The sequence below is a fragment of the Melanerpes formicivorus genome, unplaced genomic scaffold, assembly GCF_026170545.1.
Source record: "Melanerpes formicivorus ecotype bairdi unplaced genomic scaffold, bMelFor1.0.p_v2 SCAF_2, whole genome shotgun sequence".
Classification (NCBI taxonomy): domain Eukaryota; kingdom Metazoa; phylum Chordata; class Aves; order Piciformes; family Picidae; genus Melanerpes; species Melanerpes formicivorus.
In genome coordinates, this window is record NW_027142354.1 from 10,264,577 (window position 1) to 10,291,537 (window position 26,961).

Here is a 26,961-nt window from a genome sequence, read left to right on the forward strand (position 1 = left end):
TTCACTTCCCCATTGTCATTGCAAACAGCTGTAAGCTTCGAACAGATCCAAAATGCAGCTAACCTCTTAACATACAAGACACTGAAACCTATTCAGGCTAGATGTGAGGAGGAGGTTCTTCACCATGAGAGTGGTGAAACCCTGGAATGTGTTGTCCAGGGAGGTGGCCGAGGCCCCGTCCCTGGGGGTGTTTAAGAGCAGGCTGGATGAGGCTCTGGGCAGCCTGATCTAGTGTGGGGTGTCCCTGCCCATGGCAGGGGGGTTGGAATAGATGATCCTTGTGGTCCCTTCCAACCCTGAATGAAACTATGAAACTATGAGTACTTCATGCTTTTGAGGTAAAGCCCCAGCAAAACTGCTTGGCTGAGGGTATGCCAAATGAGACGAAATCCCACACCTACATCTGTTACTCTAGAACAGCATTTACAGTAAGCCCTGGGAGTACCAGGTCCCTTATACAATTCTGTTTGCTTTGACAAAATCAAAAGAGTCTCTTCCTGCTGTGCATCTAGCAGCAGTTCTGGGGCTGGCACAGAAACTACAGATGAAACTCAATGGCTCGTGTTATTGAGAAGGTCAAACTAGACAATTATAGACATAAAAAACGAGTCAGATGCATTCATCATGACCTGCAGAAAGCAATATTTCTTGGATACTTCTCTACATTTTGATGAATTGGTGGAAATTACAAAATGTACACAGGGAAAAGATTTACAAGCTTCACGTGCTATGATTTGTGACTAAAGATTACCTTCCTGTGGTCACTGTTTGATCACTTTCCAGTTCCCACCCAGTTCCATTGATAAAAGCTGTCAAGAAGAGATATTTCCATCCTGAAAGAGGGTATAGCTCTGTACTAAATGCTGATATCCTACATAAAGTTAGAACAGTTGCTTGTGTAATCTCATTGGACTGTAGTATAGAAAAGAAAACAATAGCAGTTCCCTATGGACTTCAGATGAGGCATTGTCTTTAGCTATTTATTTGTGAACTGGTTGCTGACTCATGGATGCTGAAGTGCTGGCTAACAGCTTCAGAATCTGGAGGGCTTTAGGGTGTGCACTGTATATTTAGGTAGCCACAGCAGTTGTCTCACCCTAAAGATCAAGGGAAAGACTATAATGAGTGGGCTTGCACTACCTAAAGCAAATCATTTGCTCTATGCATTAAAGCAGGCAGTTTGGAAAAGAGAAGACTGTCTCTGTGCAGAACACATCCCCTCCCAGCACTATCTACACAGTGCTTTTTATGTCATAATTCAGATAAGTGGTCTGCTATGCATGGACAGTAACTTTCTTGAAGCAGAGACCACACTGTAAATATGCACAGTGAATAACTGTGTGTCTAGGTGTTAAGGTACAGGTCACACAAAGCATGAGAAGACCCTATCCTAAGGAGTTTATAGCTAAAATTAAACAAGAAAGATCTGGAAAAGTGGCAGATAAGAAATATCCTTACACTTAACATACAAGTGAGAAACTGAGGTACCAGGATGTTAAGCCACAGCCCCAAATCCCACAGGAAACATGGGCAAAGTGTGGGCTGGAAAACAACTCAGCCCATTTCTGTGCTCTTTCCCAGGTATCTTTTCAACTACTGTGAGAAATGGAGCACTGAGCTCTGTGGGCCTTTGGGTTGGCTTACTGCTGTTCTTAATTTTTCAATTTAGCCACAAGCCCTGTCTGAGCCTGCTTTAAACTCCACTGAAAGCACTTTACTTTCCTAGGCAAAAATAATGTTGGTTTCCTTATTTCTTGCTAGAGGCTTAATGGAATTCTCTGTATTGTGCATTACAGTTAATCAGTAATGCTGGGCTGTGCTGCCACCTCAAATGTAGCAATATATAGCAATATGTCTCTGCACTTCTTGGGGACCTTGAGGCTCCATCCAGTAGGCACATATATTAGAAGAATGCAAAACAGATAAAAATCAAGTTTAAAAGATATTATCATTGTCACTGCAGTCTTTTCACACATTTCACAGGCCCTCATAAAACTGCTAGAAAGGCACTCAGAGATTTCAGCTTGCCTGGTACCTTCACGGCAGGAGGTAAGCATGGTGCCATGCTTAATAACCCTATTCTAGATAATATAACTTGTGCTTAAAAATGTCCAATGTTTGCCTCTATAGGTCATTTATTGTAACTCTTCCAACCTGGTTTGGTTTATTCTTCACCAGTCTTAATGGAAGAATATTGTTGTTAATGTTTAATCTTCAATTCAACCAAAGAAGATAAGGCATGATTTGAACTTTCAGCTTCTTTGGAATCCACTGCAGTTCCAGCCTTTCACTTCTGACATTTCTATCACAGATATTAAAAAGAAGAAAATTAGAAGAAGGGTAAAAAAATTAAAAATTATATAAAAAGCAGAGGAAAAGCAGGGAATGACTTGGCCTAGTGGCAGAAATAAAAACCCTTTCCAGCACAGTCCCTTGACTCAATAGCCTGGTAAAAGTCTCCTTGGGAATCTGGAGTTTCTCTTACTGTATTCAGATGAGTACAAAGGAAAATTCACAAAACCAGTTGCAGTGGGTTGAAAATTCCACACCCCCCCCAACATTAAATTTGCCAGACCAGCTCAGCTGGAAGCAAATGAAAGCTGTATTTACAAGCAAAACTACAATCTACAATGGAATGCAATAAATATGTACAAATACAATATTTACAGGTATTTACAATTAATAAACAGCACAAGAACCCCCTGAGCCAAAGACTAAGGGAGCTGCTAATTGGTTCTCCCTCCCTGCCTTCCCCTTACCCCCTTGTACACAAAAAGAAAAACAGAAAGGAGCAGAGAGATATTTTGTTAGACTTAGCCAAAACAATGCAGCCAAGGTCAAGCAGAAGCAAGTTAGCCTCTCCCAGAACAAAGAGGAAGACAGAAGAGAGATTGTTTTGCTACAACTAGTTTAAGTCCCATCTCTCTCTCTTCCTTTTTACACCCAATAGTAATTTATTTACATTCTACTACTTTATGTTCAAGATCTGTGAAAAATATTTGAAGGCGTAGCTTAAAACTACCACACCAATCTAGGTCTTGCTAGCTAAGTGGCAGAGATGAGTGTGGGTATTTCAATTTTTTTTAACCATCACTAATTGTTTCAGTAGTGTGCATCAGTTTTTGGAAGTGATCATCTGTTTCCTGTTTGATGAAGGTTCAAGGGATTTCCCTCCCTCTTTCTCCTCTGCATTGACAAGCTCTTATCATCACTTCTCCACCAGGAAAAGCGACAACAAAAGGGCTCCCAGAAGTCAGAACTACTGAACTCAAGCATGACCTCAAGAACTGCTATTGCAATAGAAGGGATTTCCCTTTCATGATCCTTTTCCTCCCTTCTAGATGAATCACCTCTCTTACAGAATTATCTGATATCAAAAGACGTGGCAAATGCTTGAGCTATTAAAGCCTGAATGTTACTATCCATAAATATTACCACAGTCATCATCTTTTAGCAGAATATTATGAGTCTTTCCTAATACAATATCTGAAATCCTTGGTGACTGTGTTCTGAACACTCTGAGCTCTTTGTTTATCACAGTATCACAGTATAACTTAGGTTGGAAAGGACCTCGAGGATCATCGAGTCCAACCTATCAACACAGACCCCATGACTAGACCATGGCACCAAGTGCCACGTCCAATCTCCTTTTGAATGCCTCCAGGGACGATGACTGTTTAAGTTACTGAATATAAGCTCCTCTTTCCTGAACACGAAAAAGAAGTGGAATAATTAAAATAATTTAGAACTAGAACTGAATAGGGCCTTGAGAATTTTATTCTTCTTCTGAAATGCAATAAAGAATTGTTATCAACTGATGTGCACAAAACCGCTTACTTAAATACCCTCCAAAGATGGACGTTCTGCAGCTTCCCTAGACAGCCTGCTTCAGGGTTATACAAACTTTACCACTTGAAAGGCTGGGGTTCTTACCCTTATGCCTAATCAGAATCTAAGTAGTTGCAATTTAAAGTATTTTTAGCCTGTCCTCAATAGCAAGGAGAAATTCCCCCTTCCCTCGAGAGAGATAGATATGTATACGTGCATTAAAAATGTGTGCGTGCATGTGTGTGGCTACACATACACATCAAACAAGACAATTTTTCTTGCCCTTATATGTGTATGTATATGTGTTTATATTTCAAAGATAAACATTACATCATAAATGGTGGGATAAACTATGGGGTGTAATTGCAAGAAACAGGAGCGAATCAGAAAAGAGGGATGTATATTCATGAAGTCTGTAATTATTGATGCTGTTGAGGTTTTTAATGTATTCCTGCAGTGTCTAGGAGATCCGGTTGACAAGCCAGAACTTCATTTTGTGCTGTGCAAACTCAGATCAAATGAATTCCTGCCATCCTGCTCAGACCTGTATGATTAACATCAGCCTTAGCCACGTGCAATCAACTTTCAGTTTATCAAGGTGTAAATAGTAGTTATGAATATTCAGATATGCTAACCACTCAGAAAAACACAAAGAAGTTGTTGCCTTCTTGGGTTTTCCTAGAACTCAGAATCTCCCTCATAGGCTCACAGCTAATAGCTGTGGAACTATTAATCTCCTTACTCAGATTTATTTTCCTTTCCTTCCTCTTGTAAGTGAAAACCTGAAGGAGATAGGAACACTTGCTGCAGTTTCATGTACAAAGCAGAGTATAAATCAACATGTTTTTCCCTACTTCCTACCTCAGTTCCTCATTCCCACTACACGGTGAAACTCTCCATCACTTCAGCTGCTCTCTGTAAAATTCTGAGTGTCTGAGCTTCACATTACATAAGATAAATACTTTGGGAAAAACAAATATACACAAACATATATATATATCTTTTTTTTTCTAATCACATCACATAAATGGCATCCTGGCCCCAATGGCATCCTGGCCCCAGTGGCATCCTGGCCTGCATCAGGCACAGTGTGGCCAGCAGGAGCAGGGAAGTCATTGTGCCCCTGTACTCTGCTTTGGTTAGGCCACACCTTGAGTACTGTGTCCAGTTCTGGGCCCCTCAGTTCAAGAAAGACATCGAGACACTTGAACGTGTCCAGAGAAGGGCAACGAGGATGGGGAGAGGCCTTAAGCACAAGCCCTATGAGGAGAGGCTGAGGGAGCTGGGGTTGCTTAGCCTGGAGAAGAGGGGGCTCAGTGACCTTATTGTTGTCTACAACCACTTGAAGGGTGGTTGTAGCCAGGAGGGGCTTGGTCTCTTCTCCCAGGCAACCAGCACCAGAACAAAAGGACACAGTCTCAAACTGTGCCAGGGGGACTTTAGGCTCGAGGTGAGAAGAAAGTTCTTCTCAGAAAGAGTAATTGGCCATTGGAATGTGCTGTCCAGGGAGGTGGTGGAGTCACCGTCCCTGGAGGTGTTCAAGAGGGAGATTGGACGTAGCACTCGGTGCCATGGTCTAGTCATGAGGTCTGTGGTGACAGGTTGGACTTGGTGATCTTTGAGGTCTCTTAAAACCTTTGTGATACTGTGATACTGTGAAATTAACCATTACCTCTGCCCACATGAAAGGACAGAGAAAAAAGGTCCAGAAGAAAGGAATGGCAAGATGCTGAAGGAAATGAATAAACCACACCACAGACACTGCCCTAGTTATGCAAATAATCACTCAAGCCCAGTTCTTTCAGATATCCAGACCCAGGGACCTTAATCCTCCCTCAGGCCATCAGTCCTTAAGTGGAGGACCTTTCATACCCAACTACTACTTTCCAAGGCAACAGAGAGACAAGGGGAAAAAATTGCAAGAAAGAAAAACAGGGGGAAAAAGCAAACTAAACAAACCACCCCTGCCAAAAAAACCCAAACCAAAACAAAGAAACCCACAAACAAACAAAATACTGACCCCCAAGAGAGCAGCACTAAAAAACCCACCAAAACAATAACAATAAAAAAACCCACAACACCAAAAACCAAACAAAAACTAAGCCATTAAAGTCTTCAAAAGATATCTCTGCAAGTCTGCAGGAAGAAAAAAAAAAAAGAGAGAGAGTGTTCTATTTTTCTTTTTCCAGTCACATCCCTGACTTCTTTTTGAACAAAGGCAGTGAAAGAAGGATGGTTGACTGTGCAGAGCCAGACACAGGCCTGCATACCCGGGGAAAAAGCACGCTGACACATAACCACAGCATGTGACACTCGCACATGAGCTGAGCCAGCTGAGCTGCTGCTGACACTGGAGGTGAGTTTAAAGGTGAACTCTTCCCAGCTCCACCTGTTCTCTGCAGGAGTCAAGATTTAAGACATGATTTCAGGATACAATCAACAGTAGCTTCTGACAGAGGCAGTGGGAGCTCTGGAACCTGCAGCAGCTCAGTGTACATGAGGATAAAGTCTTTTAAGACTGCAAGACACTTTGTTGCACCGGTTTTCATTTCTGGGTGCCTTCATCTTGCGAAGCTGGTGGGCAAGGAGCTGCCCTTTTCCCACCATGAATCCCATCTATAAGTTATAATTACAAGCCTTAAGTATTGTATTCATTCAGTGAGGTTTTCCACTTCAGACATTTTAGGATGCAGTTTAAAGACGGGAAATAATTCAACGCAATTATTAAATGATTTGTACAAACTGCTAGGCATTGCCAAGAGTTTATAAATGCATTCAGGCACTAGGATCTCCCTGGCTTGGTAACTTTAGACCAAAGTTCTGCCCTTTGTCTAAGACATCCTTACCTTGAGCAGGGCTGGAGTAAAGTACATGAATATCTGCTTACAATACCCTCATATGGAGTTATGGGATTACATATTAGTCTAATCTCTAATTAAATAAAGTCACTTGAAAGCAAAAAATGTGAGGCAGATGCAAGCTAAATGAAAACAAACAAACAAACAAACAAACAAACAAAACCCAAGCCCCCAAAACCACAAACAAACAAATTAAAACACAAACAGAAAAAAGCCACAACTTGCTTGGGTTTTAAAACAGTCTGGAAGAGCAATAAATTCAAAGACAAGTTTCCTCTCCATCCTGTCGAGATGTTAGCTGCAGGGGTGTGGGCACCCACACCTTGAGACATGTGCACGGGCAAGGAGTCCAGGAGGCTCCTTATCGTACTGCCCATGTGGATAAGGACAAGGTGATGGCTCCGGGGGGACGGAGCACCTCTTGCTGCTGCTGGCGCTCAGAGGGTACAACGAGGGTATAGCCAGGGTGCTGCCCGAGCTCTGGATACGGCAGCTCCTCGGTTCCCAGCACATCTCCCACAGCTGGAGGGTGGCGCCAGGCCGATGACCTACTCCGGAACAGAGAGGTGTTCCGGCCCCGGCGCATCTGGCCTCTTCTACCCCGAGCACCGGCCCGGCCCGGCAGCGGAACGAGGCCAGCGAGACGGGGTGGGCAACTCCCCAGGGGCTGAAGAAGCAGAATAAGGAAGGAAAAAGTGACAGGCTGGCTCCCGAGAAGCCTGGGCGTGAGTCACGGCGGGTGGGAAGACTGCAGCGGGGCTGCCCGGCCCGGCCGGGAATGCGGCGGCGCCCCCTGGCGGCGACGAGCGGAGCGGGAGGCGGCGGTGGCGGTTGTCACACATCGGAAAGTCCCCGGCGCTGCCGGTGGAAATCCCCGGTGGGGTTTTTTTGTTGTGTGTGTGGTTTTTTTTCTTTTTCCTTTTTTTTTTTTTTTTTTTTTTTTTTGAGCCCAAGCGTTGAAACAGAAAGGGGAAAGAAAAAAAAACAACACACAAGAGGCTCAGCTCACTCCATTCCGCAGCGGCGGCGGCGGCGGCAGCAGCTCCGGCGGGGAGGGGGCGGCGGACAGAAGGGAGCCCCGGCTTGGTGGGGGTTGATGGCTCCCGAGTTCGACTGTGTCTCACCGCCCCAGCCCCGCTGCTGAGCGGGACTCACCGGCAGAATCGACCGGAGGAGGAGCTCGCCGGAGGTGAGCGCCGCTGCGGGCACAGGGAGGGGAGGCGGGCAGGACAGGGCAGGGCACGGAGGGGCGGCCGACCCCCAAATCGGCTTCGTCTCCTCCATCCTGCTTGCAGGAGGGCTTCTCGCCACCAGGAGGCTTTGGCCACGGAGACCGGTGGCGTTCCGCTCGGCAGCGATCAGTGACTGGTCCAAGGGTCGCTGAGTTGCTCCTGGCGGGTGCCTTTGGCCGGGCACTGGAACTGTGCCCTCCGCTGAGCCGCGCCGGCCCGGGCTCGGCCGGACCCTGGCACCGCGGGAGCTCGGCGGGCCCCGTGCAGCACGGATCTCTGCCAAGCCGAGCTGCCGACACACTGCTGTGCTCGTTGTTGGCGCTTGGCGCTGCTGGGGAAGTTGTTTTCTTCGAGTCCTGGCAGGTGGTGGCAGCGGCTGTCACACCTCGCATACTCTTGCTGCCAGCCGACCAGTAAGCTGGGGAACTAAGCCGTGTAAACCGCTCTTATGGGATATAAATCACCTTCAGTCCTCATCGTCTTCCTTGGGGATGAGTGATAATATGCCTAGTTCTGTACCAAGCACTCAGACAAAGACCTAGGCACAGCGATCCACGGACTCTGAAGGTGTACTAAGCATCTTTATTATGGCATAGCCCTAGCGCTTTTATGGAAGAAAGTTTATAATCGCTGGTTTTCGGATCGACGACAGAAAATTGTAATAAGTTTATAGAGCCACTGGCAGATTTCAGAATGGTATTCAGCTTTCCCAAGTCCAGCATCCTAGATATTATGTGTTCAGAGCAGTGACTGTGAATTATCAGAACAGTAACACTGATTAAACAGCGGTCTGTGCATGTTAAAATGTTAGTGCAGCACACAGTAAAGCACAATACGGTATAAACGAAGTCAGTTAACTGTAGCTGAGCTTTCTGTTTTTTCAATCTCTAGCTTAGGTGGCTATTGAGTTCTGTTTGTTTCATCACATTGTTTTTAAAAGAAGGGTTGCTCAGCTGTTGCCTTGATTAACGTTTAATGATCATAAATAGGTAATTTCCATGTCTAGAGGGGAAAATACAATCCTGAATAACCTATTTGCAGTGAGTGCTTCTCTAAACTCAGTACTTTTTGTTACTTTAAACTGGAAATAACCGTATCAAGGGTCGATGCTGGTAGTGCATAATCATGTGTTTAGTCTTCATTCATGTAAAAAAATCCCATTGACTCAATTCAACTCATTCCTTACTCAAGTAAGGAATTCATTATTTTGGTCATCTCAGAGCAAAGTATAGCTCTGGTTATTAAACAGATTAGTAAAAGGTTCTTTAGTCATCTATACATTAAATAGAGTTACACAAATAGCATGTGTAAAACTATTGGTAGGGGAATGGATGGGAAAATGTCATGTTTCCAATTTCAAGGTTGTATGTTGGTGGGGGACCGGTAAGAATATGCCATATTTATTAGCTAAAGGAAATTTTTTCTGCATGTTGCAAGATGTGACAGCCCTGATTCCCTGCTCTTACAGGAGCAGAGGAAACACTGTGGTAATGGCATTACCCTTGCTGAGCACAGAGGTCTTTGCAGCATCTCCTGTTTCACCTGCCTTTAGGGCTTGACAGGATGTCCACTGAATCTTTCCATCAGATAATTCTCAGAGAGATTATAGAGGGCAGCTTTTGGCAGATGGAGTTTGAGATCCTTTCTTACCTATGGCAGGGTCATTTCCAGAGGTCTGACTGAGTGGTTGGAGGTGGATGCCAATAGCAGTACCCCAGTGAAGAGAAGAGTGCAGTCAGTTCCTGACAGGGAAAGGTTTGTTGAAGTCCTTCTGTGCAAGAGGGGTCTTCTAGGATGCAAGACCTGGGAGTGCCTTCCTGGTCAGTCTGTAGGAGTGTAGTCCTCCTTCCTCTCTCTGGCCCTCCAGACTCCCATCTCCATGAGAAAACTTTCAAAGACTTGCCTAAACCAGTTTGCAGTTGCTTCTTGTCTCCTTGCACTTGGCAAGGCATATATCCAGACCTTGATATATACTTGTGGCTTGATATTTGTCTCTAGATTAACGATCACAATGTTTGGCTCTCCTAATGTGACCAACTGTATTTTAAACCTTAGGCATGCAGTTCTGTATTTGTCTTTTAATTACTTTGTTTTTAAATAGAGCATTAACGTACACAGACAGCATGGAGAGCCTCTTTACATAAAAACAGGTTGTCAGTGATGTTACTGTAGAGCATGGGAATTTTGAGGCATGTGGCTAGTTTGACTCTAGCTAGCCACAAAATTAGCATGCTATGAATAATTATTTCAGGGAGCATAGACAGTCGGAGATTATGGGTGGGGTTTTTTTTTTTGGTTCTTCCTGCTGTAGCCTATGAGGCCAGAGGTACTGCAGAGAAGGATGAGGGGCAGCAAAAAATTACATGTCCCACTGTGGAAAAATATTGGGGGTTTTGAGCCAAGTGGAAACACTTTTTCATCTGTGTTGACTTACTGCTGAGTAATAGCAGCACTGCAGCCTGCACCCCCACACACAGTGCAAGCACCTCTATGTAGTAGCTCTGCTGCTCACAAAATATAAGGAGCTTCAAGAAAAATAACCTAAGTCTGTCCTTGAGTGCTTGCTCTGCAACAAATTCCTCATTTGCCATCTTTGGCCACCGTAAGTATGGGACAGATGCTAGCACAGCACATAATTCTTGGGGATCTTTTTGTATTCTAACAGGCATCACTTCTCAGAATATACAGGCTGAGGAAATCTGAAATGGTCATTACCTGCTTTTTTTTTTTGGCATACCATCAAAACAAGAGCTTGAAACGTGCTGAAAGTTCAGCAAGTTCATATGGGATTACACTGTGCAATTATCACTTAGTCAGTTTCCCAGGATAATTTTCCCTTCCCTTGATCTTGCCTTCTTTTATCCTTACTTTGATTTAAATTCAGTTTTTTGAATGATGATGCAATTTCCTTAGTTATGAATGAATTTTCTTTAATATCACAGTAAATGATTGCAGTATATAATTGGAACAAGATGATCAACATCTGGATCTGGGTAGTGCAAAGAGGCTGATGGATATGAGCTTTACAAACCATCTTCTGCATATGGCTCAGTGGACTGCATCCACTCTGTGCTCATTTTAGGCAGAATCCCAGCCCTGAAAGTGCCTTCACAATCTCTGCAAAAGTGATAGCACTGTGATGCAGGGATGCTAACATGCTAATAAAAGGGACCTTTTTCATTTCAGATGTCTTCTCGAAACATGGCTGGCCAACACATCCTTCCTCAAGCTTTGTATCAGAGCAATATGCTGAAAGCCATGAAGATTAGAGAGAGGACACCTGAAGATCTGGTCAGACCGCCCAGTGGAATAATTCACCACTTCAGGACTATGCACAGATACACTATAGAAATGTTCAGAATGTGCCAGTTTTGTCCTCAGTTTCGGGAAACACTTCAGAAGGCCCTGACTGACCAAGCCACCCAGATGTCGCTGGAGCGCCAGAGGAAGCTCAACTGGTGCATGGAAGTACGGAGACTTGTCCCTTTGAAGACTAATGGTAAGTGATGAGCAGATTTTTGCACTCATAGTAAATTGGGTAATACAAATGTGGCACCTCTATTAATAGCATCTGAGTTCACATTACTGAAACAGAAGCACATGGCTTAAAAAAAAAGTGGTGCCTTTCGATCTTAGTTTTGTAAACTAACATTCCTTCCACATGATGTAGTGTCCTGAGGCTGTAGCAGCCCCCTGCCCATGTCACAGTGTTATGAATAACCTGAAAATTTCACAGATATTTTCATAATATCAGTAACCTGTGGCATGTCAGGGTGAAATACCAGGCAGGAAACTTGACTTGCATCCCATCACTCTTCTGTGAATCCAGCCCTGCTACATGTTGGCTTCCTTGTCGGAAGTGCTGAGTGGGCATTAATGCCAGGCAAGAGGAGACTTAAGATGCTCTAAGTGTTGGGGATACATTCCCGTGTATAAATAGTAGAAGTAAATACCTTGTCATAAGCCCTGCCACTGTAGCTAGCATGCAAGGATCATTTGCTGATCCAGCTGTAACAGCAGTGCCAGCAGGAGCATTCTGAATGTGGAGCCTCTGGGAACCTGACCTTGCTGGCCCTGGAGTAAGTGCCCTATACTTGTCAGGCTCTCTCATTCTCACCTACCTGCTGAGGTTTGCCAGCTCTTGCCTTTCCTCAGGGCTCACCAGTAGCTCCAGTGTAAGTGAGTGACAGCTGCCTTTGTGCAGCACTAAGTTTGCAGTGGCCTTTTCTTTCAAGGGTCAGTGCTGGGTTTAGGACTCAGGTTTTGGGTTGCTTTATGTGTATTGCATCAAGTGCTGTAAATTAAAAAGTACAGCAGTAGTGCAAAGATTTCCTGAACAGGTTATGTGTCCACAGCATTGAGCAGGAAATTTTTCCACATGACTGTAAGAGTGGCTTGCTGCTTCATGATCACTGGAGGAAAGATTTGGTAATGGCTATGACTTATGGTCATGCAGCAGCAAATTTGGACTCAGGATTCCCTACAGCACAGATTGCTCCCAGCCAGGATGGTAGACTGGGACAGTGAGGACTTCAAGAGCATGGAAAATACATATTCTTTGCTCAAGTTGCTGTGCCAGTGCTTATAGAAACACTGAGTGTCGTGGACCTGCAGCCTCACTGAAGTTCTTGTTTTGTGCTCTGTGGATGCTTCTTTTCATATCTGCTTATATACACTGCTTTTATCTTCCTAGTCCATGTTCTTCCCATCCTAAGTTCTACCATGTTTCTCAGCCTGATTGTACAAAGCCATGTTGTGCAAAAGCCATAAACACAGAACTGCTGTGTAGATGTCACTGCACCAACCTAGAAGAGCCTGAGCCTAATGTGCATCTCTGTAATTGTTATAGAGTTAGTGACCTTCTGGTGGGCTTTTGTGGACTGCTTCTGAAGTGGTATAAAATTCTGAAGACTGTAATTAGGCTGTGCATGTTGGTTGCATAATCTTGAATCCAGAAAGACTGGACTTGAAGCTAGGGCAGGCAGTGCTTTGCTCTTACTAAGAAGGTAACCTGGAGGTGTTTAAGCCCAGGCTGGATGAGGCTCTGGCCAGCCTGATCTTGTGTGGGGTGTCCCTGCCCATGGCAGGGGGGTTGGAACTAGATGATCCTTGTGGTCCCTTCCAACCCTGAATGATACTATGATTACTCCAAGTGCTGCATCTTCAAAACTTCACCCCAGGAGATACACTCCAACAGATTTACTAGGAAAATGGACAATGTGTGTAATTTCTGCCCAGGGCAAAGAGCAACAGTTTTGGAATCCATATCCTGTGTGTACCAGTTCTGCAGGGGTTGACACTGCCTGGACAGGCTTTTGTGGCTGATAATTCTACGTTCAATAACTGTAACCTCTTCATTGTTGCATAACTGTCAGCCAGAGTTACAAAGGGGAACAGTTTGTGGACTGGCAACTTGGATTTCATCCATGAGCAGGTATATCAGCATACAAGATGCTGAAATATTAGAGCAGATTGAGGGAAAGCCAAGCACGGGATCCATTTGTGGTCCTCTTGTAGCCTGCACAGCCAGTGAACTGAGCTTCAGAGCATTGCTTTAGGGTCAATAAGTGCATGAGTAGAAAATAGCCCATAGTTTTTTTCTCTCCTGTGTGGCATGAAGAATATTTTTAAAAGCATTTAGCTGCATAACCCATGGATGTGGGAGGAATATATTTGTTCTTTCAGTCAACAGTGGGCATTCTTCCTTATGAAGGTTGTAACTGTTGAAAACAGAGGAAGTATCTCCTATGGGAGCTTTCAATGTGTATTTCCCCTAATATGTATAGGAGTTTGTGGAGTGGTGGGGCTTTTTTTTTTTTAATTAAAACAAGCCATTTTGAATCAGCATACATCTTTTCAGACATGCAAATGGAGAACAGAAGGAAAGCAGTAGGAGGTATCAAAATCAAGAGCGTTTTGTTTTGTTTTAATTAAAATTCCAGCACCTATTGGCTGTGGAGATTTCAGTTGTATAATGAATAGGCATTCATTCCAGCTCAACCCAGCCACACCCCCTGGGAAAGTCCAAGGGAGGCTTCAGTGCTCAGCCCCGCATGCCGCAGAACAAAAAGTACAACTGTTGCTCAATTGCTAGTCAAACGTGTAGGGGAATTCCAAGTGCTGTGTAAGGAATTTTGGGCAGCGCTTCTCAAAGAACTGAAAGTGAGCCCTCGGAGAGAGGGGGGAGGGGGGGAATTGAAGAAATCTTATCTTTGTTCTAGCTTTTGCAAAGCGAAAATTTTCATGGCATTAGTATGTCGTCTTTCAGGGTCAGAAGGAAATGCAGTCAGTTTTTCTGTCATATTTTTCTGTCTTACATTCTGTCTTATGTTGCTCCCTGAGTTTTGAGCTCATGCAAACAGCCTGTGGACCTTGGAAGTGTGTGCTTTGCAAGACAGCATTCAGAAACCTGATGGCAGTCACAGGAACTTAGTATGCATGGAGCCTGTAACAATTTATAGAGTGTTAAACAGACTTCAAATAATATCTTTTTCAGGGTCTGTTGTAGGTTTTCCATGGAAAAAGTTACCAAAGTGTTCACAGATGGTGTAATTGAGCTGATAATGCATGTGGCAAACTGGGTTCAAGCTTTTCATCTAGGTTCTTTGGGTGGGGTTTTCTTCCACACGAGAAAAATCTAGTAGATTTACCATGGTTGATGCCCTCTATTCCAAGGAAATTGCTGTGGTTTCTTAGCACTGGGCACATGTGTTACCACTGTACTAAACACTGGACCAAGTTTTCATAGAATCATAGAATCAATAAGGTTGGAAACGACCTCAGAGATCAGGTCCAACACCTCATGACTAACTAAACCATGGCTTCAAGTGCCACATCCAATCCTTTTTTGAACACCTCCAGGTACTCCACCACCTCCCTGGGCAGCCCATTCCAACGGCCAATTACTCTTTCTGTGAAGAACTTTCTTCTCACCTCAATCCTAAACTCCCCCTGGTACAGCTTGAGACTGTGTCCTCTTGTTCTGGTGCTGGTTGCCTGGGAGAAGAGATCAACCCCCACCTGGCTACAACCTCCTTTCAGGTAGTTGTAGAGAGCAATAAGGTTTCCCCTGAGCCTCCTCTTCTCCAGGCTAAACAATCCCTGCTCCCTCAGCCTCTCCTCATAGGGCTTGTGTTCAAGGCCTCTCCCCAGCCTTGTTGCCCTTCTCTGGACACGTTCAATTGTCTCAATCTCCTTCTTAAACTGAGGGGCCCAGAACTGGACACAGTACTCAAGGTGTGGCCTAACCAGTGCTGAGTACAGGGGCACGATGAATTCCCTACTCCTGCTGGCCACACTATTCCTGATGCAGGCCAGGATGCCACTGGCCTTCTTGCCCCCGTGGGCACACTGCTGGCTCATGTTCAGATGGCTGTCAACCAGTACCGCCAGGTCCCTTACTGCGTGGCTGCTCTCCAGCCACTCTGACCCCAGCCTGTAGCACTGCATGGGGTTGTTGTGAACAAAGTGCATCACCCGGCACTTGGACTTGTTGAATGTCATCCTGTTGGACTCTGCCCATCTGTCCAGCCTGTCAAGGTCCCTCTGCAGAGCCCTTCTACCCTCTAACAGATCAACACCTGCTCCCAACTTGGTGTCATCTGCAAACTTACTGATGGTGGACTCAATCTCCTTATCCAGATCATCAATGAAGATGTTAAAGAGGATGGGGCTCAGCACTGATCCCTGGGGGATGCCACTAGTGACTTGCTGCCAGCTGGATGTGGCACCATTCACCACCATTCTCTGGGCTCAGCCCTCCAGCTAGTTCCTAACCCAGCACAGAGTGTAGTGGTCCCAGCCACGGACTGATAGCTTGGCCAGGAGTTTGCTATGGGGGACGGTGTCAAAGGCCTTGCTGAAGTCCAGACAGACTACATCCACATCCTTCCCCACATCCACCAGGCGGGTCACCTGATCATAGAAGGAGATTAGGTTGGTCAGGCAGGGCATGCCCTTCCTAAATCCATGTTGGTGGGGCCTGATCCCTTGGCTGTCCTGCAGGTGCACTGTGATTTCCCCCAGGATGATCCGCTCCATAATCTTTCCTGGCACTGACGTCAGGCTGACAAGCCTGTAGTTGGCAGGTTCCTCCATCTGGCCCTTCTTGTGGATGTGTTTTGTATCTGAGAGTGTGACACTAATGATTCTTGATATCTCCATCTCAGAGGAGACATTCCCTTTAGAAGGCAGCTAGAGACAGAATTTGAAACCCAGCCATAGGCATATTTTGTCACACCTTTTAAGTTAGTTAACTCTTCTAATTCTCAGTTTCTTCCCCTCTGAAATTGCAGAACATCACATTCCTTCTTCCTTCTGTATCTAGTGTGGGGCGTCCCTGCCCATGTCAGGGGGGGTTGGAACTCGATGATCCTTGTGGTCCCTTCCAGCCCTGTCTGATACTATGATGATACTGTGATACCTATAAAGAAGACTTTTTTGTAGTGCAAGGATGGTGTCTAAATGAAGATTGTGTTTTAAAAAAATAACCCTCTAAATAAAGTATGCATCAGTCCAACATACACTCAGTTCTGAGAGGAAAGCAAGACCTGTTCCCACGATTCCTTTGCATAAATCATCTATTCTTCCCTTTCTGTCTTATTCTTATTTTGATTATAATTTCTCCATCAAGCACAGCCAAGTGCTAAGCCTTTTAATGTAGTGCTTGTCAGGGAGCATAAGGCTTGGAGTTACTGTAGTATTCTCTCAGTGATTTCTGCTATCTCTACCCTGGCTATCAGGTTATATTTGTATAAGACACTGATGAGGAAATTTGTAATTTTAGCATGACTTTGTGTTTAAAAACTATTTCAGATCTGTTTGACATTTGCAGTTCACCCCAAAATTTAATTCATTACATCAGTCAGTTAGGTAAAATAGATAAGAGAGGTTGCTGAATGACAACTTAACACTAACCAGTGAAGGCACCAAACCAGTATAAAGGAGACTTTCTTCCTTTTGTTTGCTGTGGAGAAAGCTCATAGCTGTGGTCTCCTTGTCAAACCCCTTGTGTCTGAGGCCTAGAGGAGATGCACAGGGAATATGCATATGCACAGCATAATTCTACATCCCTCGTAGGGATTTAATTAACCATTTAAAAATAATGCTCTTTTTTTTTTCTGCAGGTGATGGAAATTGCCTTTTGCATGCTGCATCACAGTACATGTGGGGTATTGAAGACATTGACCTTGTCTTAAGAAAAACATTGTTTAGTGCCCTCAGGGAGACTGACACACAGAACTTCAAGCTCCGCTGGCAGAGGGAAGCTATGAAGTCCCAGGAGTTTGTAGAAACAGGACTTCAGTATGACACCAGGGTAAGGTGGCCTGAGAGGGAATGGTGCTGGGTTTGGAGTATTCATTAGGGTTGCCTTGCTGTTTTCAATTGTATTTTGGCCTAACAGACTCCACAGTTAGAGGAGAGCAGAAATAGTCTTCCTTTGGAGGAAATGGGAAAATGTGATTATTTTGAGCACTGCTGTGCTGTAGTTGATTCCTGACCTCTCTGTCTTTGAACTGCTGCTGATACATGTTTCTTTCCTCAGAACTGGGAGGAGGAGTGGGAGTATCTCATTGAAATGACCTCCCCAGAAATATCTGGGGCTCGAAACAGGCTTCCATATAATGCACTGGAAGAAATCCACATCTTCATCCTTGCTAACATCCTTAGAAGGCCAGTCATTGTCCTTGCAGGTGAGTTGCCTAGCCAGTCATGTTACTAATGTTACTTCAATAATTCTTGTTTGCAGGTAGATGCACTTCAGAACAGAGTGTTTTCAGCAATTGCTCCTAAACATCCAGAATATGTTTTCCCTTGCCTGTAGTACATACTCATTTGCATTTGTCTTTTTCTTCCTTATGCAGATAAAGTGGTGCGAAGCTTAGAGTCAGGCTCCAGTTTTGCTCCTCTGAATGTTGGTGGTGTTTATTTGCCTCTCCTTTGGCCAGCTGAAGAATGCTACAGATACCCAGTTGTGCTTGGCTATGACAACATGCATTTTACACCACTAGTGACCCTGAAGGACAGTGGGCCAGGTATTTTTCCAGTACCTTGTTTGGTATTTGTGTAGATTCTTCAATATCATCATGCCGATAAAGCATTTAAAATACATTCTGGTTTAGATTCGCATTGCTAAAGTTAAAATAAATGTAAAAGATTCCTTTGGAATGTGTTTTTAAAATGTGAGCTTTGTCTGTAAAACTAAATAGAAACCTTCCAGATGCTGGTTGGAAGTAGTGTGCAACTGACTTGCAGACTGGATTCAGTGAAAGGGTAGCCTCTGCTTCATTGTATTCTTCTCTCCTACCCACGCCTCATCATAAGAGAAGTTTTGAGGGACATAGCCTCACAGCAGTGTACCATTGCCTGGCAAGGACAATGAACTATATGCTTTGCCATTTTTAATGCATCTCTTCTGAATGGATAGGAGTTCTCTAGGTTCAGGGTAAGGCATCATGCTGTGGGAAGGTATAACAAAAAGGTATCTACAATGCTGCCCACACTGAGAAGAAAATTCCTATGGGCATATTAAAACTCCTGAGGGATGTGACTAGGTTTGTGGTGTAGAATAGAATGGAATGGAATGGAATGGAATGGAATGGAATGGAATGGAATGGAATGGAATAGAATAGAATAGAATAGAATAGAATAGAATAGAATAGAATAGAATAGAATAGAATAGAATAGAATAGAATAGAATAGAATAGAATAGAATAGAATAGAATAGAATAGAATAGAATAGACCAGGTTGGAAGAGACCTTCAAGATCATCGTGTCCAACCTATCATCCAACATCACCCAACCAACTAAACTATGCAACCAAGCACCCTGTGTCTGTGTGCTCCCTCAGTGGCACTGTTTAGAAGCTGGTTGCTCTAGCCAGCTGTTCTCTGCCTCTGAAATGCAGCAGTAGTGGTGACATCTCATTGTGTTGCATCTTGTGGTTACTCCTGCCTGGTAAAATGCATATACATGCTAATCTGTCTTGTTTCCCCACAGAAATCCGGGCTGTCCCTCTGGTCACCAGTGAACGAGGCAGATTTGAGGATTTGAGTGTGCACTTTCTGATAGATGCAGAAGAGAGGGATAAAGAGCAGCTGCTAAAAGACTATTTGATAGTGATAGAAATTCCAGTGCAAGGCTGGGATCATGGTACAACTCATCTAATTAATGCTGCAAAGTGAGTATTATTCCTGTTTCCATAAAGTTATTTTGTTTATGATGGTGGGAGATGCTGGAAGCCCAGTGTGTTCCTTCTGTCTTTCCTTGCTTCCATAGTAGGACACATTTATCCTCTGAAATATGAAATATTTGCATTACTGTTGACATGCTTTGAAATGGTATGACCTCAGACCAGTCTCAAATTTCAATACAACATTGTCTTCATACTTAGCATACTGAAACAACTACTTTAGAAGAGTAAACCAAATGGATTAGTTTTACTGACTTAGATTACACAGGAGGGTGATGGAAAAGTAGTTACACCCAGAAACTAGTTAGAACTCTTGTGCTTTATGTAAGGGCACACTGCATAAAGGTGTCATTTTGACTGCCCTAGGGAAAGTGCTTGGTGGCACCTTCTTGGCACAGACGCCTTGACACCTTTGGCTGTTGTGGTGCAGCAGTCAACAGGAAGCTATGGCTTGTGGAGGAACCAGTGTCTGCATCCATCCATTCCCCTGACAGTTGAGCACTGGTAATGTGTAGGAGGCAGCTGGCAGCACCCATTGCCTACTTGTATTTAGGAAACACTGGCAGCAGTGTCCACCAGCCTTTTCATTAGTGTCAGAGGGAAGAGATTCCCTGTATCCTCTGTCTTTGCTTCTGTTACTACACAGGGGAGGTATCTTTATGCTGTTGGGTAACTGTGGTATAGGAGCCTTGAAAATTTATGTCTTTCTACAAAGGATATATGCATATGTAAAGAGCAGCAATTGAACTTCACTAGTCCCACTGCGTGGAGTAGTACCAGTAATGCTAGCTCTTCATCCTACCCAACTGTGGCATGGTGAAGCTCCAATGTGGGGTTTCCCCTACCGCGGAGGGCAGAGTAGGGATGGTGTGATGGATGCTGCACACACTGCACTGAAACCCTGTAGTTTGAAGAATTGTGCTGGTAGATAAAAAACAAACAGGGCAAAACTGGAAGCAGATCTCATGATAAACTGTGTTGTGAAATGCTAGGCCCACTGTAGGAAGGGCTTGTTATTAGTGTGGGCTGGTGAGGAAGGAGGTCTTCCACTATTAACATCTGCTCAGATAAGCACTGGTCTTCAGAGGATTTGGGGGACTTTTCACTTCTGAGTGATTATCAATAATCTTTGAGCAAACAGCTCTCAGACAGAAAACCCTCACCTAGAAAATCCTTTTAAGAATACTTTGTTCAGCATTGTGCCAGACCATTTCTTTAGATGTGAAAGTCTCCACTTGACATCACCAAACACCTGCTTTTAAATTTATTGCCATTTACAGCTACGGTTTAACATCCTGGATCTTCTAGCTGAGTAATATGGATATGCATTAAATCTACGTTTCTTCCCCATACTGCTTGTATTTGTCTCCACCTTCACCATCTCCTCTGCCCTTTCAAACCACTGATGCAATCTTCCTTTTTTTGGCTGTCAGGTTAGATGAAGGCAACCTACCCAAAGAAATAAACCTTGTGGAAGATTATTTTCAGCTGGTACAGCATGAGTACAAGAAATGGCAGGAAAACACTGAACCTGCTAGAAGAGAGAGCTGCTCCAGGAACAAACAGGAACTATCTCTTTCCCAGCTCTCCCTTTTACAGGTGAAATGTGAAACGCCAAATTGCCCTTTCTACATGTCTGTGAACACCCAGCCCTATTGCCATGAATGCTTTGAGCGAAGGTCCCAAGGAAGCAAAGGAAGAAAGCAGACCTCCAAAGCAGCCCCTGAGAAACTGAAGGAAGCTGGGTCAGGCTCCTCCCCACAGGATATTTGTGAACCTGGGGGATGGATATCTGAAGGGCCTGTGACAGGGCCTCGCTCTGCACCTCCTACTGCCCCAAGTCTTTTCCTCTACAGTGAGACCACAGCCATGAAATGCAGGACACCAGACTGCCCCTTTACATTGAATGTGCAACATAATGGGCTTTGTGAACGTTGCTACAATTCCAGGCAGCTTGGTACTTGCAACGACTTGGATGACCAGAGGCATTTGGACTATGCCACATGCAAAGTGTGCCGTCAGAAGGCCAACAGGACTTTCAATGGCATATGCAGCACTTGCTTCAAAAGGTCTACGGAACACTCCTCAAATGGAAGCCCCGCTTTCCTGCCCACCTGCCACCAGAGATCAACATCTGACCCATCCCAGATCTTGCAGAGCCTCCTCCAACACTCCTGCCATCAGGCTCCCAACAGCCGCAACAAGGATGCCCTGCAGCCAGCGCTGCCTCCCGAGGAGAGGAGGGCAGGGAACCTCTGCAGGAAACCTGGCTGCAAATTTTTTGGGACGTCACAAAATGAAGGCTTTTGCACACTATGTTTCTTCGAGTACAGGGAAAACCAAGGTAATTTGAGATGGGGGGTGAGCTTGGGCACATTTTGCTGCAGATCAGCCTCCTTGAGCACTGGGTGCTAAAAGGGGGAGGGGAGTGATGGAAACAATGTGGAGCAGAAGCAGCAGTGTCAGGAGAGGTGCTTTTTTGGCCCTCATTATCCTATAGAGGCACATGTGATGATGGTGTGGAAAATCTGTGAAATCTCATGAAAAACTTCCCATTGGCTTTCAGGGAAGCAAAACTAACTCAAGATGGGGTGGGTTTTGATCCCTCCCCAGCATCCACTGCTGTCACGGTTTGGTATGAATTTTCTTCACAGCTAGACAAGTTGTAAGGGTCAGTGAGGGAAACGCTTTGTATTGTCAAGTTAGCAAGGCTTTTAAAAGGCTTGAGATGATTTCAAAGCTCTGTATCTGTTTTGGATACAACAGGTGTAACTCTAGGGAAACTACTTGAGTGGCAGATCAAGTAGAAGTTGACTGGTGCTTGTATTTTGGAGTAACTCAGGAGTGCATTGTTATAATCTACCTTGAAATCTTTCTTGGTAATGTCGTGTGTGTGTGTGTGTGTGTGTGTGTGTGTGTGTGTGTGTGTGTGTGTGTGTGTTCAAAGGCAGGCTTTCAAAAAGGTAATAGTCTGTGAATAAAGCACAGCATGAAATCTTCCATCTTTCATGCTACTGCCTTGTTGAACAGGCAAAGAGCCCTTAGGAAAGGAGGGTGAAAGGTCCATATAAGAGAGAACTATTGCTGGTAAGTGTGGCAATGCTGTGCTTTCCACATGCTTTCAAATTAGGGAACATCTACGCTGGCTTGCAATAGTTTATTTTCCAGCATTGTTCACACCTAAAACCTTCTCCTTTCAATCGTGGAACATATAAGATCTCTTCATGAGACTAGAAATTGTAAGACACTTTTTCCTACTGAGCTCTGCATCACTGTACTTCCATCACGCCATGTGCCTGAAATGGAGAAGGCCAAAAGGGAAGTGTCAGATGATATGCTGAAGTCCAAGGGGAAATTAATCTTGACTTCAGCGGGATCTAGTTTTCCAACCAAGGGCAAGTTTTTCTCAAGTCAGCTATTTCACAAACTTCTGATATGAAAATCAGGCTATTTTAGCTTTCTTACTTACATAGTATGGAGGAAAGTGCATCAGTTCTAGGATTGTCCAGAACCTGTGTTTGAGGCTGGTTTGAATTTTCACTTTTGCTCTTTAAACTGGGGATATTCTGTAGTTGCATTGGGTTATCAGATTCGTTGGGCACTATTGAGCTCCTGTCCTTACTTTGCATTACAGACAGTGCTTTGCTACGCCACCAAAGAAGATCTCAGAAGTCCTCAGCAGCAGGTCAGCCAGGGAACTCTGCCGCCACCTTCCGTAACACTGTGTCCTGCCAGCGGCGTGACTGCGGCACCCTGGGCAGCACAATGCTCGAGGGGTACTGCCAGAACTGCTTCATTAAAGCCCAGAACCAGCGATTTCAGGAAGCCAGGAGGACAGAACAACAGCTGGTGAGACAGCCAGAAGTAAGTATGAACTCAAAATCTTCTTGTTTAGCACTGCACGTTTTTCTCTTCTGAGAAAGACTGGATGCGCACTAGAAAATCCTCAAATGACTGCATCCAAAGTATTACAGAAAGACAAGCATAGAGTATCTCATTTTTAGCCACTGAAACTGAGCAGCATTCCCAAAAGGCATCAAATCACAGAATCATTTCATTTGGAAAAGACCATATAGATCATCAAGTCTAGCTGTAAACCTACCCCTGACAGGTCCAGGTTGTTCTGTTCAGGCCTGTCATGGCCATGGTCAGTTTTACCTCAGCTGGGGTTTTGCCAGCAGTTTCAGTGGAAGCAATTGGAGCAACAGTTGGCTTGTTTGCTGACTGGGGAGAGATTTTTATTCTTACCCTTAGAGCTATCCAGGTTACCAGGTGGCTAGTCCTCTTCATGTTGCCCTTTTCATTGAGCTCACTACTGACAATTTTTTATTTGGTTTGGCTTTGCCCTTTTTCTAATTGAGATTTACAAAAGATAAACCACATTTTTTTTCCCCAAAGAAATTACAGATTTTGTGATTTTCTTTATTAAAGGCCAACTTGTCTCGTGGTATTGTACTTTTCAGAAGCAGCCCATGTCTGCAACAACCCCTAAATGCTTACCTACGCAAACTATGAGCAGTGTTGAAAGTAAATGAAAAGCCACTTAGGCTGCCAGCACAGCAACTGACAATGTGTTTTCTTGTTTTTCAAGAGAACAGGACAGCACAGAGATTTGCAGCGAGCAGCGTTAAGTAGCCAGAAGAGACAGTGTGCAGTGGCTTCATGTAGAAACAACCTGGCCTGCAGAAGTGATGACTTGTGCCGGGAGTGCCAGAGGCTTCTGCCATTGGGAACTGCCAGGGACCCAGCTGCAGAGGAGCCCCCAAAGCAGCGCTGCCGAGCCCCTGCCTGTGATCACTATGGCAATGCCAAGTGCAATGGCTACTGCAATGAATGCTACCAGTTCAAACAGATCTATGGGTAGCAGAGGAGGACAGTTGGTCAAGAGCAAGAAGGCGATACCAGCAACTTCCTTCGCTGAAATGGTGCTATGTCCAAAACACTTAACAGGCCTGGGGGTTGGAGGGGCGTGGGGGTGTTGGAAATATAAGCTGTCTGCTCATTTCCTGTTTATTCCCAAGAGCAGGAATAAATGTTGACTTCCTCTAAACACTGCAAATAAGGACTGCTGAGAAGGGCAAGTTGCCTTCTGCACAGAGCTGTCATTCATGGCTAAGCTCCTACAATGCTATACTTAATTCTTGGACTTCCCAGGAGGAAGTGTGAAGCATTTCAGTCCAAAGAACTTCCCCATTCTGCCTCTTTCTCAATAATTTCCCTTCTAGGTGAGGAGCTGCAGCTACTGTTGGAGACGCAGGAGCTCTTTGTGTTGGTATACATCAGGCAGAGGCAAGTCTTTCCTGAGAGAGATTTGTAGATTCATAGAATGCATTAGGTTACAAGAGACAACCCAGGACAGGCTAATGCAACTAGCATTGATGTCTGAAAAAATTTGCTTTGGGTTGCCTGTGCCCTTGCTGGTGTTTTCACAGAGCTCATCAAGGCAAGAGCTCTTGCAGACATTCAGGGTATATAACGAGCAGTTCTGTTTGCAGAGCCCTCAGCAAGCTGCAAGCAGAGAGAAGACTAGCAGTGGTCTGCTCCTTTAACATGCTTAACCTAACAAGCATTTAGATTCTTTCCCAAAGCCTGAGACAGCTGGAAAGACAGGTGATTACAAAAGCAACTTTCATGAGCCCATGCATGTGATGGGTAAACTGAATCCTGCTATTCCTCATATGGAAGGAATTGCCTCCAACAGGCACAATAACAAAAAAACCAAAGCCTTTTGACTTCAGCTTCAGTTCTGAAGCCAGAGCAGCATTGTAACTGTTGGGAGTACATGTGCTGCTGTCTGCACTTCCCCTCTGTCCTTGTCATACTTCTTCTATCCTTAAAGCAGTTCTGTTGTTGTGCAAACAGCTTGGAACCCAGTAACAGAGTGCTTTAGGGTTGAGATTTTACTCCTGGCGTTCCTGTGTCCACTTCTCAGTCTGAAATGCCTTGGGTTTTTTCAGTGACCTTGCCTTTACCATCACACCTGATAGTTTCATCTCTCCTTTCACACATTTTAGATTTTCAGCATCAGTTTTGCTGCTATGGTTCTAGAGGTGACACCTCTTCTAAGTTACTTCTCGAGTTTAGCATATTTTCCTAGTTATTAAAATACAGGTTTTAAAAGGGAAAAAAAAACCGAGTAACTCATGACTTATTTCTGTTTAATGTTATATATTTTGTGATCCTTAATGTGAACATATGTTTTATTAAAATATTTATATTATTTGAAGCAATGCAACTTGAAATTTGCACAACCAGGATTGGTTTTGGTTCTTTTTTTTTACATGTATATTTACTCTTGTGTTGAAAGTTACAAACTTAAATGTATTACTGAAACAAAACATTCGCTGATATACAGAAATAAATTATTGAAGGCTTGAATTTGGTATTTTATACTGAGGAGAGAGAGCACAGTTGAGCATGGGACAGCCTCTGAAGAAAGAATTCTGCTCAGGACCACGATTCAGCATGTTACCAAGTGCTCTGTAGTTCACACAATGTAGCCAGTTCAAGGAGATGACAACTTGCTGTAAGTCTCTGAATACTCTCACCTTAGGCCCCGTCCCTGGAGGTGTTTAAGACCAGGCTGGATGAGGCTCTGGCCAGCCTGATCTAGTGTGGGGTGTCCCTGCCCATGGCAGGGGGGTTGGAACTAGATGATCCTTGCAGTCCCTTCCAACCCTGAATGATACTATGATACTATGATACTATGATACCTTACATCACTGACCTCTCAGGAGGAGCTCTGGGTACCTTGGGAGACTGTACCAGTGTACAGTCAGTGTACATAAGGAGTTGGCTCCTGTGGGTGGAGAGTATGGGTGTAGGAGAGTAAGGATGGTGCAGGATCAGGTTGCAAAGGAAGATAAGCTAGGCTGGCATGACTTTGCTTTCTTCATTCATCCATCAGTTATGCCACGGATTCCCAACTGATGTCGTTTGCATGCCACCTCAGGAGATGGTGATGAAAGGAGGTGACCCCCATCTCTGTCCAGCCATGCATGGACCCTCAAAGGCACAGGCCAGCCCTACCACCTCTCCTCAGCAGGGGCAGCAGGGAAGCCCCTCACCTTCCTGTCATGGCATCTGGTTACTCAATAGTTCATGACAAGTAATTTGCCAAATGCTACTTGAAAGAGTACTTCACAGTATCACAGTATCACTAAGGTTGGAAGAGACCTCAAAGATCATCGAGTAAACTCAGATTAAACCAACCCCACTGCCAGGATATTTCTGCACTCTAGTGCTCTTTCAGTGTGGCATGAGTATGTTTGTACCAGCACTCAGCTGCTTCAGCCCTCTGCCTACACAAGCAATACTGTATGCTGCCACAAATTCTAGGTAGGTGTTGCTCATGATCTGAAACAAAAAACCCATTGGGGTTGCAAACCTCCCTGTGCAGTCAGGAAATAGGACCCTTTCCTAAGAGGCTGACCTTTTCAAATCAGCTGCTTTCTGTTGTAATTCAGTCTTTAAACCCTCCTGACTGTTCAGAAGTACACCTCATCATCTGCTTCAGTGCTTTCCCAATTGAAACCATGTAGATGTAAAGTCCCTGAGTACTTCTGTCATAGGTTAGCTGGTCCTTGTAATTCACTTTCCAGCCCATGATCCTGGGTTCCCATCCACCTATGCACTGTTCTCCTTACAGTTTGGGCCCAGAGTCTCTCCGGACTCACGTACTCTTCCTTTTGGAGCATACAACTTAGAAATCAGTTTACTCCCCCAGAGCAGAGCCTGTCTGTCTACCAACTTCATCTCTACATCATATTCCTCCTTTTCAAAATCTGACTCTCTGTTCACCCATACCTTCCTTCTCTTTTCTTTACAACTCATGCAACTCACATGTCAAATT

The 26,961-nt window shown here is 44.5% G+C and overlaps 1 protein-coding gene across 2 annotated transcripts; it reads left to right on the forward strand.

Annotated features, from left to right (window-relative positions):
* The first annotated feature begins 7,790 nt into the window (after positions 1-7,790).
* Positions 7,791-25,479, forward strand: TNFAIP3 (TNF alpha induced protein 3). 2 transcript variants are annotated; one of them, XM_068150418.1, is made up of 9 exons: positions 7,791-7,875; positions 11,105-11,417; positions 17,044-17,234; positions 17,463-17,610; positions 17,782-17,952; positions 18,917-19,097; positions 20,543-21,453; positions 22,744-22,973; positions 23,701-25,479. In XM_068150418.1, the coding sequence occupies exons 2-9, from the start codon at positions 11,105-11,107 to the stop codon at positions 23,971-23,973; spliced, it is 2,418 nt and encodes an 805-aa protein (XP_068006519.1). In that variant the 5' UTR covers positions 7,791-7,875; the 3' UTR covers positions 23,974-25,479. The 2 variants fall into 2 exon arrangements, with proteins under 2 accessions (XP_068006519.1, XP_068006526.1); XM_068150425.1 differs by having other exon boundaries at positions 23,708-23,820.
* Positions 25,480-26,961: the final 1,482 nt, after the last annotated feature.

What these genes read in the sequence shown, in the direction of transcription:
- TNFAIP3 (XM_068150418.1), top strand. Translation starts at nt 11,105, where the DNA reads ATGTCTTCTCGAAACATGGCTGGCCAACACATCCTTCCTCAAGCTTTG. An exon ending in GACTTCAGTATGACACCAGG is followed by an intron (nt 17,235 to 17,462) that starts GTAAGGTGGCCT and finishes TTCTTTCCTCAG; the next exon opens with AACTGGGAGGAGGAGTGGGA. An exon ending in GCCAGTCATTGTCCTTGCAG is followed by an intron (nt 17,611 to 17,781) that starts GTGAGTTGCCTA and finishes TTCCTTATGCAG; the next exon opens with ATAAAGTGGTGCGAAGCTTA.